Below are 14,124 nucleotides of genomic sequence, written 5' to 3'. Positions count from 1 at the left end.
ATTTAAGTTGATGTTTCCTAATGTTGATTTTTTTAGGAGTATTGTATTTGAGTCGTTTTAGTTCTTTTGAGGTTTTAAACTTGAAGAGATTGATGACTGGATGATTTAATTGTGGATGAAAAGAACTTTTATTTTTTAATTCAAGATACTCATGTTTCTTGTGTTGTCCAGTCGGTTCAGGAAGTGAATCAAAGAATACTTTGAGTTCCATTTTACGTATAAGTTTAAATAAGTTCACTTCTTCTTCAAAGTTGTTAGTACTGGATGTAGGAATAAATGATAGGCCCAAGTTCAGTGTATCCATTTGTGATTTAGTTAGAATTTTGGAAGAGATATTTAAAATGTTGGACTCTATTATTTGTTCTTTTGCCTTGGTTTTCTTTTGGCTTCTTCTGAGAGGAAATACTATGTAGGCAAAACAATTAGGAAAGCGAAAGAACGCTGGACTGAACATAAGTCGAATATTAGAACACAGAACGACAAATCACCAGTCTTTAGACACTTTAAGGAGAATGGTCATAACATCTCACAACTCAGATGGGTTATTTTAGAAACAGTACATTCTCTACCAAGAGGAGGTGATTTTGCTAAGAAGTTAGCACAAAGAGAACTGTACTGGATCCACAAATTGGACTCAGTTAACCCCAAAGGACTTAACGAAGATTTCTACCTAGGGCCTTTCCTTTGAAACGCCTCTCTTTTAATGCTACATCCTTTTCCCTTCATTACTGAGATCTGCTCTACCACATCGATAGCCTCTAAGTCTAAACACAGGCACCAACTTTCCCCCCCAGAGGTGCTAGAAATCAGTTTTGGGTTCACATCTGGGCAAGTCACATTTAACCTCAACAGATTGTGCACTCATTTGACATGAGGCAGAGTACAGCGTACCTTGTTTACCAGATTGATACTATGTATTCACTTGACTTTTATGGATGAGTTTTCTCCTATGCTCACATTTAGCAATGCATATGTTTTCTATGTTTAACATGTCATATCTGGCTACAAATGACTAATATATCTATGCTGTTTTGCATTTGCACCTCCTTTGTATTAGCTCTAACAATATTCGGGTTAATCATTTTTCCAATGACATTAGTTTTTTTAACTACATCTCTTGTTAGACTCTTGGTAGACTCCCTTCATACGTATTTTCCCGTATGTACAGACTTTTTGAGAATATTAAACGAATTAGACTAATTTCTTTAAATGACACTCCTTGTTAGACTCCCTTCATACGCATTTTCCTGCATACATAGACCTTCGTGCCACATTAAGTGACTCAGGAAAGCTAATCACATTCAGCTTTTTACTTTAAGCCGTATTTACCTCTTGGCCACTTTTTGCTACCAGAGCCGTCTCTTTAAACAGACGTGTGCATGGTATTTACATTGGCGACGTCATGTGCTCTTCAGCGTAATGACGTCACAACAATGACGTATATATTAACCGCCATGTTTTTTGGAGGTCTCTAGCGACTGCTGTATCTCCCCGCTCTTACCTGTTTTTCCTGCCTTACAATGACTACAGTAAGTTACTTATTCTGGGACAGAGCCATACTACTATAACTCTATTTTTCAATTTTGAAATTAGATGGATACTCTTGACACTTTAGACCATTTTGGTCGTTCTATTTGTAACGAGTGGCGCCTCCATCTTTTAGGTACCGCGCACAGACTGAAAATACGGTTTTCCTTTGACACCAACACGACCCCCCAGCCTCTAAGGGATTCAGATACAAGCGATTCTTGTTTGGCTAGTAAGTTAACAGACTTTCTTCTACATTTATCCATTTTCACTTGATTTCAAAGTATAGTGCTCGTTCAGCATTTTTTGCCTCTTTGGTTATACTATAGGGGACCCAGACAGCTACACCTGGTTGGGATGACACACTTGTGTAACAACATGACCTAGTCCATCCTTTAATGTAACATACGGTATGTTTTTTACCCTTTATACACCTAGTAGTATTTGCAATAGTCCATTTTTACTCACACTTGATTTACAATTGTTTGATAGAATGAAGACTCTGCTAAAATGATATTAACTCTAGTTCCTTGTTTCTTTATAAAACATGATTGTAGACTCTGCTAATTAGTGAACTGACTTTTGCTTTAAGAACCCATATGGTTGAGTGGATAATTCGCTGTCTCTAAACATTCGGTCTATGTTATTATTATCATGTAAACTGACATTATCATTATTTTGTATATACTTCTCTAGAGTCACTGTGATTGACACAACGAATAACTACAGCCCCTGATGAAGAGAACATTATCTCGAAACGCGTTGGGCATTTGCTCTTTGAAAAATAAATCCTGATTGGATAACCAACTCTTCTTTGAACTGATGAATATGTTTCGATACTAAACCGATATCTTGAATTACTATGTTGTTTCATTTAACTTTAAATTGATTTACTCCATTTACTTTGATTCCCCTCTTGGGAATAAACCTTTACTCAGCTTGCTTAAGCGATAAATAGAGTGCAGGGGACGGGAGTTCCCTAATAGGGTTCTTTTTTGGTCTTTACAGAACTAGGCTTGCCATCAAAATAAGGTGGTCATGTGCATTTTCTAAAGTGTTTAATAGTTGACAGATTTAGATACACTAACACTTCACCGCTCCAGGGAAGTAAGCCTAAGCAGAGACAGTACGGGCAGATGAGGACAGCATGGGCAGGAAAGAGGGAGACATGGAAGGGCGACTGTCACGTCCCAAGGGAAGGTGGCGGGGGCCACGAGACCCAGACAATATCAATCCGTATTCGCAGAGGCTTATGGCCCAGCCAGGACGGAAAAGCACAGGAATGGCAAGGACGTTCACAGCCACTAAAGACACAGGGGACAGGAGACTAACAGTTCCCATTATTGGAGAAGGGAGGTGGGCAACCACAATATATTACATGGCAGCAAATTTAGAGGAGGAGAGGAAACAGGAGGAAGCAAAATAAGTGCAGACAAAATTATACAAATATACAATGGAAGGGGCAGTGTTAATGAGCGGGGAAGGAGGAGTTACTCAACATGTGTAGAACAGGCCACAAATGACGGGGAGGTTTCACAGGGCGAGGAGATATGAATCAGTGGTCAAGAGGTTGAGGAGGGATACCTCAGGGAAAAGGGTTTGGATAACAGACACAGCAAAACACAGGAGGGCTACAAAGGGGACAGCAAAGGCCCATAGTATGTTGGTTTTGTGGGAGACATGGGCACTCTTTCTTGGGCAAACTCCTGGAGAAGTTGGCGATCACTCAGCTGACCCTCCACACTGAATTTATTGGCTGGTTCCGTGACCATCAGTCTGGCTTTAGAGCATCCAGAGGCACAGCAACTGCTCTTCTGAACATCCGTGAAGACCTGCCCTCAAATCTTGACACCAACACTCCCTCTGTCCTCATTCTCCTTGACCTCTCCGCTGCCTTTTACACGATTAACCACAACATCCCGATCGCACCTCTCCGTGACACCCTGGGAATCACAGGTCAGGCCCTGGTGTGGTTAATCTCCTTTCTCTCCGACCGCGCATCCCCGGTGGAACTTGGAGCCTCTCTCAACTTGTGGCGTTCACCAGGATCTACCCCTCCCCCTGGTTCTTCAACCTCTATATGGCTTCCTTGGCATGTGCGATTGCCACTTTCACCTTAACTTTTCAGTGTTACACAGATGACAGGCAACTATCTTCCAGGATACCCTCAGCCGCCGCCTCCTCCTCGCTCATATCCGACTGTCTGTCCGTTATTCAGTCATGGTGTGCTGCAAACGACCTCGGCCTCAATGCCAGTAAGACTCAGATTGTTCGCATTGGAACCCCTGCTCCCGCTTTCCCACTTCACTCTGGCCAGCCTCCCTTGGTCCTGCACCCACACCCACCTGCGAGGCAAAAAAACTCTGGGTCATCTTCGACTCAACTCCTTCTCCTCTCACATTTCTGACATCTCTAAAAAGTCTAACTATCAGCTACACCACCTCAGAGGTACTCCACTTTTTCTCACTTTCCCTAAAGGGCTCACTGTCTCCAGATCCTTGGTTCTCTCCAGGCTGGGCTATTGCAACAGCCTCTTCCTCAACCTCCCTTCTTCTGCCCTGCGCCCTCTGCAACTCATCCAGACCAGAACCGCAAGACTGCATCTCTCCAGTGCTGAAATCCCTTCACTGGCTCCCCATGGCTGCAAGGATCAATTTCAAGACCGGCTGCATTGTCCACAAGGCTTTCTGAGGCTTGGGACCTACCTATCTACCTGCAACGCTGCATAGCCAAATACTGTCCCTCACGAGCCCTCCACTCATCTACCTCCAACCTTTTGCGAGTGAGCTGGTTCTCCAAGCAGAGATTTGGAGGGAGATCCTTATCCTCAGCAGGTGCTTCCCTACCGCCCACTGTCTTGAGACTGACTTTCTTAAGTTCCGGCAAATCCTCAAGACTTTCCTCTTCTCTTCATTGGCTCTCCATCTACCCTGCTAACCTAGCTCTCTGCTCTCTCCATCCGTCCCTCCTATTCCTTACAGCTTACTCACTGGCTGCCTGGTGTACCTCAGAGTCTCACCGGTACCGGGCACCCCTGCCAGTCCTCTCTCGCACTTGCCTCAGGGCCATACACCCACCCACCTTCACTGCACTTAGAAATAACCCAAGTGAGTTGCTTTCTTTGCTTAACCCAGTCTCAACCCAATGGATGCACTGAACCTCTGCTTCCCTGTGACCTTCTATACACTTGCACAATCCAAATGCAACGTGCCTGAAGATATCTGCTTTCCCTCGTCTTCTCCCCTTAACTGCACAGGTAAAACTCCAGAATCACAGTTGGGCCTATTTGCTGTGTCTCAACTGTTAAATGTATTTTACGCACTTACTCTGCCTGTGCAGACTTATTGTCTCAGAATTTCAAGGGCTCTGAATGACCGTTCCCCCCCCCCAATGTTTCCACCCTCCTTAAGCACTCTGAAACACTTTCCTGTGTATAGGCGCTATATAAATAAACAATACAATAGCTTGAGTATGCAGAAATAGAGGGACGACATATCAAAGTGGGGGAATGCAGCAACAACCCACGTACCAGACAGAGCAGATGGACAATACACTAATACCATATGTAAGCTTTGGGCTGGGTGCACCATATATATATAAATAAGCGCAGATGTATGCGCCACAACAGATGCACACCCAAGACATGCAAACACAGCAATATTAGCACATGACGCATGTAGTATAGACACAGGGGCACATGCAGCAATCACCACCGATGCAACAGGCACCAATCAAGCAGAACACCATATTAACAACACACGCAGAGTCTGCGGTGCAGATGTAGACTCCTGTGCAAAAACTGCCTGGGGAAACTGTTATAGGTGGCCATCCCTTCAAGGGACGGGAATGTCAGCATAACAGCAATAGCACAGCCCACACAGACCCGATATGTTCGATCCTACCTGGTACACCTAATCCGGCTGAGGAACCACGTATCGAGGTGATCATAGGTGACAAGACTTTTTCCATTCTCGTGGATACAGGGGCAACTAGGTCCTGTATTAGGAAGGGGAGATATCCAATGTCAAGCACTACCATAATTGTGCAGGGATTTTCTGGGGAGTCAGATTTGGTTCCTTTTACTGACGGATTATTGCTTTCTGTGGGAAGAGCACAACAGGACCATGCCACTGTTATGTTCCTGACAGACATCAGTAAACATAATGGGTAGAGACACGATGAGCCGACTGAACAAGACCATTTCGTTCAAGGACACAGGGATAGTGTGTTCAATGCCAGGAATGTCTGAACGTCACCCCCACCCGGGCCCGGTATCACAGAGTCCACAAGATCTTCCATTGTTCTAAGAAAGTTACAGGCCTTCGCGCCCAGGAAAGAATATGCCCTGCAAGGTCATGAGAAGGCAGCAGAGTGCCTCTTGGCAGTACCATGCCACCGGATAGATAGCGAAGCCCTCCTGCCCCCAACAATCCCCACACCAGAAATACAGCTTTGCCATGCTTTCATCCCATGACCCTTGCACGCCTTGGCACCGTCCACCCCCAGACCCACTGACCATAAAACCTATACACCCAGGATCAATCACTAAGATCAGAAGGCAAGGCTATCGCACCTTCAGAAATGGTTCACGTGATTTGTGCTCCGCAGTGCAGGGTGGCATCAGAATTATAGCCTAAAACTAAGATGGAGGAACTTGGGGGTTGCTGATCTGTCTGGGAGCGAGTGCAATGTGTGAGATTTAGGGGGGCCTCGGCTCTCTTCAGAGGCCATCCCTGTATCTGCCAGGTGCATTGTTACAATCATAAGAATAGAATTGTATGTCAGTGTAGCTAATTAAATCGTTAGGTCAGCTCACCTCACCCACTTGAACAAAAATGGACAGATGAAGACTGTCCAATGGCCTGGCAACTCATATGGAGCAGGCCCTACATCTATAGGCCTCTGCCAATCTGTAGATTTGTACTATATGTGATGATGTCATTAGTGACGCTGTTTGCACTTATAATGTACCACACATGCCAACACAACTGAGAACATTCTGCGGCAGTAGAGTTCTTTGCTGATGCATCCCTATTTTTGTAGAAACAAACACGTGTTACCCTTGCAAGAGTATCTTTGCCCTTTTCCCCTAGCGGGGTGTATTTTTTCTAGTGTGAGCGTACAGGGGCGTGCCTTCATTCCCCAGGAGGAGACCGTGACGGCTATTGTTTTCTCTGGGTCACCCGACATCCCAAGGACTAAAATTGTACTAAAATTCAACCAGAAATGTCATGCAGGGTCTTCATTAGCCTCTTACAGACCAAACTCTGGAACTCCCTATCCAAAGAACTCATTACAAATGACGGCACTTACCCTTCAGGAAGCCAGTAAAATGCTGGCTTTTCAACTAACTTCATAATGAGACTGGAACCTCATCCAGATGTACACCTACTCGCTTGGACATCACCTGCAAGAAGGAGCCTTTTAAAACCACAGACACTACCATGACCGCATTGGCATCCTACTGACTGACTAATCTACTTGTGTCGGACTCCATACAATTGAAAAGAAACGATTGTCCCTGAAAACAGCCTTATTCATTACAGCAGCAGTGGCATACTACCTCACTCCCAAAGCTTATTTCTCTTCCATCCACTACTAATGCCCGCCATTTCGCTACTCAATGACTCCCCTCTAAAGTCAGCTAGCGTACACTACACGCATGCATCTCCCATAGATGTCCGTCTGCCACAGTCCAAGCTGATAACACATGAACATTATCAAGGTATATCTACGCACTACTCTTAAATCCCAGAACATCCTCCCGACCACCTCCAATATCAGCAAATAACATAACCCAAAGTACATTTATCCCTTCAGAGCTTGGGTTCTACCTTTCGGATAGCATATCCCCAAGGGTCTACACTAAACCAATCGACGCACACAGGACTGGTTGCAGGTTGTTCTCAGCTGGTGCCCTAGACAAGAGGTCCTAGTGCATTGCTCTCTTTCAGTATTTGCTGTAGAGTAGACCCCAGTCTCACACATTGTGCAACTGAAACCTGTAGTAGATTAGCAGGTCAAGTGAGGTGCGTTCTGCCACCTATTGTGAAGCCCATGCCACTACTTCCAGATCGTCAGAAACTACTATACTTGTCACACCAATAAAGCAGCAGAGGCTGTCAAGCATGGTACTAGTGTTGAAGTGAAACATTCCACCACCCTCCTATCACATATAAAACAAAGTTCAGCATGAAAGCTCTTCAACATTTCGCTGCAACTCACACTTTTGAAAATCACTGTTAGCAATTTATTTTATTTGTGTCAGTTTAAAACTAACTTTTCCCACAAAAAACACAAAAAAAAAAAAGAAAACTATACCTCAAGACATCTAAAATATCTCAAAGATCAGAAACATCAATAAATCAACCTGTACAACTCAAATTCTTCAAACCACAAAAAAAAGAAAGAAAAAAAAAACTCATTTCAACACGTAATTAAAACATTATACCATTTTTTATAAATGTCATTATTTGTCTTAGGCACTAGTAAGGGATGCCCTTCCAATTATTAATTCTTATTCCTGATAGACTGCCCTCTAATTAAGATAACTGTTCAGGAAATATAATGAGTAAAAATCTCATCACTCGGGTGTGCAATATTCGTTCCAGATTAACCACCTCTTTATCTAAGAAGTCCCCCAAAATCTTCATACAAAAAATATTTAAAGAAGGGAAAATTAATAGAACATGTTACAAAGTTTCAACTTCGCCCTTGCAAAGTCTGCAGAGTCTATCTTGTCTTGCAATACCATTTCTGGCTCCTTTTACCTCATGAGTTTCCAATAAACTCAATTTTACCAATAACCAAGAGCGGCATATTAACTACTTACTTGGATATTTTAGCAAAATTCCATTCATGGACCCATAGGGTTTAATGTCATACATAAAATGCTGGTTTACCTAATACGACAACAGTTGCCTGTTGTCAATTTAATCTTGTTCAAACAGACTATTTTTGCCGCCTCCTGCCTCTGTATTAACAGTTCTTCTGTGATGTTACCTCTAGAAATAATATCTAGACACCTCTGGGCCCAAGTCTGAAAGGATACACAAGTCCCCTGTCTCAACAAACGTTGCAACTCAATAATAAACAACAAATCAGGCAGTGAAGCCAGACAACCTCCACAGATTTGTAAGGTCCGCCAATCAATAATCCTGGCCTGAACAGACACCAGTTCCAAAACAGGTCCAATCGCTGCAACGGGAGTGCCTTGAGGGAGACCTAGAATCTTATGTCACAGTTTACCAACGAGGCCAGGATTCTTTAATGGAAGCCACTTGGGCACCATGAGTTACAGATGGAATCATTTTTGGATAAAATCTCCATGCTGGTTGCAAGGAGTAGCAACCATACATTTAACTTGCTTCAAGTGTATTATCGAGTTGACCAACGCCACCTTACTAGGCGGTAGTTGCTGAGCAATTTTCATGGTACTACAGACATTGGTACCAAGGTACTTAAAGTGTGAGACTTGTTCCAGTCTTTTCTACCCATACAAATGTGTTCTTGCTATTTTCTTTCAATTTAAACAAGCACCTTGTATTTGGCCACATTAACTTCCAACCCCACTGATTCAAAACAATCATTGGTGGGCGTTAACGCTTTTCAGAGGCCCACTTGCATATAGCACAACAAGACTAAACCGTCAGCGTAAAGCAAATATGGAATAAGCAGGTCCCCAAAATCGTTAAAGAGCAGGTGGGGCCAAAACACAACCTTGATTAAGGCCCCTCTCACTCCTTATCCAGTCTGACATTGCTCTGCATGTGTCTATCCGGACCCCAAGTCTTCTCTGCGAGTTGAAAGCTTCCAGCATTGCCAAGAAGTAATTCGATGAACCCAGAGATTTTAATTTGGACCATAAGAGGGTCTGATTGAAACAGTGGAAAGCATTCCTAATATCAAGGAACACAATAAAAATATGTCTATTAGAGGCTTGTATTTGAGCCAGGAGTAAAGAAAGGACAAGAACATCAAGGAAGTATTTACTCCCTTCTTGAAACCTGATTGAAATATATGTTATTATAGAGTGGGATATCAGTGTGCTTTACCACATGTTTCAACACAAGGGTTGCAAATATTTTCTAGGAGCGGTCCAGAAGGGAAATGGGCCGGTTTCCTGCCTTATATGCACACAAGAATAATCAATAAATCCCTTCAAGATGAAGGAGTCATATTTGTTTTTTCTATGTCATCAAACAAAACCATCAAAATATGAGCCCATGACTCCGGGTTGGACTTTAAACGTGAGGATAAAAAGGACATCAGGCCCAGCGGCACCTCAAGGATTTAGCCTTATTAATAACCCAAACCACTTCATCAAACGAGGCATCATTCCCACTCATACTCCTTTCATCATGGTCAACAATCGTCTTGCAGGGTACTAATTCAGTTAAGAATGGATGATGGCTACCACACTAAAAGGCACTGCTACGGATTAAGTAGTATTCACGTGTTTTGTTTCTACGAAATGACTTCATCATTTGGCATACAGAAGAACACAACCTAAAAAATAGATTAAAACAACAAATCCAATGGTTCCTCTCCTTTATTGGGAGTCCAGCTATTACAAACAATACCATTGCAAAGCTTGTAATACAATTGCATCACTGGAAGCCATACGACAATTTCAACCATGCGCTTTCAAACATTATTGGAGTGCATTTTTATAGCGCAAACTCCACACACTAAAACCTTGTTCCATCATATGTAATGCGCCATGTCCGTTTGGAATAACTGGCTTTGTAGTCACCACTTCTGCTGAGAATATTACTTTTTATGTTATGAAGATTTTTTAAATAACATTACTTCTTTACACCGTATGGTAATATCAACAGCCAAGGTTTTCGTGAAAAGCAATCTGCAACCTGGACTTCCAGGTTTCTATACAAAATGCTAGCAGTTGGGTAGCGGGTTTGCTCGCTTTAGAAGTGTCAATGTGAGATGGTTGCAGTGCTGGTTAGGGAGAAATTGACAGAATCCAAATTGTGGTTACATAGAAAGCCAGAACGGATTGATAGTAATGCTGTTTACATGGGTGGGGCCGGTTCACAACCTTATCACCTCCTACACCACGAATTGTTGGTATACAAACTAAACAATACCAATAAATGTCAAAAGTGACAGTCAACAAAAACATTATGCAAATTAACAAGGGGGTCCTGGGAGTCCCTCTGCCAGACATTAGTCCTAGTTACGACAGACTTACGCAGAGTCTTTAGCTCACTATCTTTCACAGAGAAGAAATATCCCAGACATATCAGTCTTTGTCCTGCCATGGGGCAGTCCAGCACCGAAATGCTAGGCAATTCTCCTCTGAACAAGAGTACCAACAGAAACCCCAGACACGTGTTTCGGTCTGGTTAGAGCCAAAGTTACTTAAATATGCAAATTAACAACACATTAAGACATTTGACATGCAGCTTTGACACAGTTACTAAGCAATACGCTCGCTTACCAAATTCATGTGCAACTGCCACTCCACAACATATCACTCTTAAAACATACCACTGTACCAATGCAGTACCATGTTTCAAGGTCTCGGATAATGTAACCAATACTGCGTGAAAAACAGTCCCACTTGGTCTTTAAAGTTAGCAGATATAAATATGGAATTAGCCCAATACACGCATCACAGCTTCAAAATTCAGTTTTTTAAATTTTTTCGTAATAAGAATCTTCGAAAGACTGCCGCGAAACAAGCCAGTGCTTCGTCTGAAATACACTTTTGAGATGCGTTACTGGTATTCCCTCGTTAACCGTTAAAGTAAATACCACTGGTGGGCGTTATAAAACTAGATGACAAATTGAAAACAAACAGTCTTTATTTCTTGGCATTGGGTGTACTGTTAAAGCACAAATAAAATCATGTGGATGTTCCAGTCGTCTAGCCCAACACGTTTTCTCCTCTGTTTTTTCTACAATTGACAGAGAAGCGATCTTTGTGCTAGCACGATCTAGTTCAGCACCAAGGACTTCGGCTCGCTCAAGACTGCTGTCTCACTGTCAACACCTCTGACTCCCTGGGCCAGTGTAACACCGGCTCTACCTGGCTCAGCAGCAAAAACCCGGCTGCCAACGCGGCCATAAATGGATCTTTCGATATTAGGTACGCTTCGGCCAATAAACCAGTGCAGTACTGCCTTCTCACCTGCTCCGGACCCTCCATCGTCATCTTATACTCTCCCGGCGGAGCCATTTTGCAACCGGAACAGTCAACTTCCTGCAGCACCATAGAGGCTGGGTCATGCAGAGCCAGATGTATTTCCGGGGGAGAAGAGCACAGTACTACAAAAGTTGACAACCAGAGGAGACGCGCACGCGCTTTCCGAACGAATCACAAGACGTGTTGGAAACAAAAGACAGACAAACATGGAGGCGCGCAACAGCGGCGGCCAAGTTGAAGTGACATGATTTCTTTTTTTTTTAATGTAGGAGTGATGGCATTTTAGCAGACACAGAGCCCTAAAAAATAAAACAGTATGTCTGATAGGCAGTCAGAGCTTTGACATACATTCCATCATTAGCCAGCCCGTTCGGGGGACGGCATACTTGGAACATTCTGCGACTAAAAACAAAAATCTGTAGTAGTTCAAGTGTAAAAAAAAATGACATCATAGCATCACAGGAAATAACGTCACCTGACATATGGCCTTGAACAGAGAAGGTGTCAGGTATACCTGCCTATATTTGAAAATCAAAATTCCTGAGATTTATGGACCACCTAAAATTCCTGAGATTTATGGACCGCCTACAGTCACACAACACTCCGCCCATCTTCACATGCCTCTGCCCACATGTTAAAAAGGTAAACTCTGTTGTAATGTCATGTGACCTCAGAAATGTGCAGTTCCAGTTGAAATATGCATATTTCATTAAATTGCCTTTTCACAACCACCCAAATTGCATAGCACAAAAGGCATTCGCCTTCCATAAAATCAACACATTAAAATGTGCACATGTAAACTCCAAGAACCAATACAAAGGTTTTCCCTGAATTTTGCAGTACAGTAATTGGACATTTCACCTTAGTTGTTTTTCATCAGGTTATGTAGTGCAGTGATGAGTTGACCAGCCTGCAAACCGGATGTCTGTGGTTCCATAGCTCTCAACCATTTATGTCGCAAAGGCGGGTGAAAACACCCGATTTTATTTTTGGCGGGTGAGAGGCCCATTGAAACGAATGGGCGTGAAGTTGGCTTGGCGGGTGAGTCAGCTGTTTACAAGGCGGTGACACCTGCCAAAAGCGTGTGAGTTGAGAGCTATGTGGTTCAATGGGGCTGAGTCTACCCTAACCAGGGCAAAAAGAACGAAAGCAAAAGAAACGCGCGTTCGCATTGAAAGTCGGCAGAAAAGAATGAAAGGTGAAGCAAAATAAACGCACGTTATTTTTCTTCACTTGCATTCTTTTTGCCAATGTGCTGGAAGCGGTGCAGTCATTGGTGCAGAGATAAAGCCACACTCAGGCAGGGAGTCTGTGGCGGCGAAGTCCTGCAAGCATTACAAAAAAAAAAAAAAAGCAATCAGTGAAAGCTTTCCCTCATAAAAATTCCTGAGATTCCTGGGTCTTTCCCAGAGACCCGCCGAAATGGTGAAAATTCCTGAGTCTCCAGGAAAAATCCGGAAGTTAGGCAGGTATGGGGTCAGGCAGGGGAGCCGACTTATGAATTTCCTGGGGGGGTGGGGTGGTGCCCAAATATAGAGAAGTAACATCACTGGCATTTATATGACCACATTTGCACGTAGTCGCCAACTTTGTGCAAGGGGGTGGCGCAGAACAGTGGAAACATAGGCTAGCATGTACTGCATATACTAAAGTCAAGTAAGAAGGAGATTTAAGCCTCCCAGTTGCCTTCCAGTAAGCCATCACTGCCCCTACTCTCTATTGCCCTACTGATTATCCCCCTAACCCTCCTCCTACCGCCCCCTCCCCAAGCCTAGGAGTAGATAAAACGCTTTCCTTTGGCCCATTGCCATACATGCCACCCCTCCCGATTTAGGCAGGAGACTCCTTATTTTGATGTGAAAAATATTGCTATTTTTCACAGTCTCCCGTCTAAAATAACTGTAGCCCCAATGCATTCCTATGGGGAAATATATACGTCTCCCGATTGTTTTTTGATCTGAATGTTGGCATATATGCATTGCATCCATCTTTCACCTCAACTCACCAGAGGTGTAGCCATGATTCTGTAACAAGTGGGGCGTGGAGCTAATGTAGTAGGGCCCACACCAAGAATTGCCCGGAGAAGGAAGGTCACTTGTTCTGCCCCCCAGCCAAATGCACAGGAGTGACAGAGTAGTGAGAGAGGGCGAACCAATCAAGGGGCTGTTGTCCATTTGAAAAAGATTTTAAATAATAGGTTAAAATAGTGCATTTTACAGTACTCTTTCTGTCATACATTAGGTAAAAAGCCACACGGTTTACAATCAGTTTTACAGGGTAAGAAATAAAAAGTCCATTAGATGCCAAGCCACCAACAATGCACATCAGCATTTTCAAACACATTTTCATAATGCCTTTGCCCACTATATGCCAGTACTCTGCAAGTGTAAAAAAACATGTTCCTATCGATTGTGCACCTATATATGCCA

The 14,124-nt window shown here is 43.3% G+C and overlaps 1 protein-coding gene across 1 annotated transcript in view; it reads right to left on the bottom strand.

The window, feature by feature from the left end:
* The window catches only part of PSMC5 (proteasome 26S subunit, ATPase 5), a 278,857-nt gene extending 267,047 nt beyond the window's left edge, over positions 1–11,810 (bottom strand). Inside the window, exon 1 of the mRNA XM_069634084.1 lies at positions 11,681–11,810. Coding sequence (XP_069490185.1) covers positions 11,681–11,764 — 84 coding nt within the window. The 5' untranslated portion in view covers positions 11,765–11,810. The remainder of the gene's footprint in view (positions 1–11,680) is intronic.
* Positions 11,811–14,124: the final 2,314 nt, after the last annotated feature.

Source organism: Ambystoma mexicanum, chromosome 13 (assembly GCF_040938575.1).
Source record: "Ambystoma mexicanum isolate Mex_15411 chromosome 13, UKY_AmexF1_1, whole genome shotgun sequence".
Lineage (NCBI taxonomy): Eukaryota > Metazoa > Chordata > Amphibia > Caudata > Ambystomatidae > Ambystoma > Ambystoma mexicanum.
Note: the sequence above shows the minus strand (reverse complement) of the source record. Positions and strands in the feature narration are given on the sequence as shown.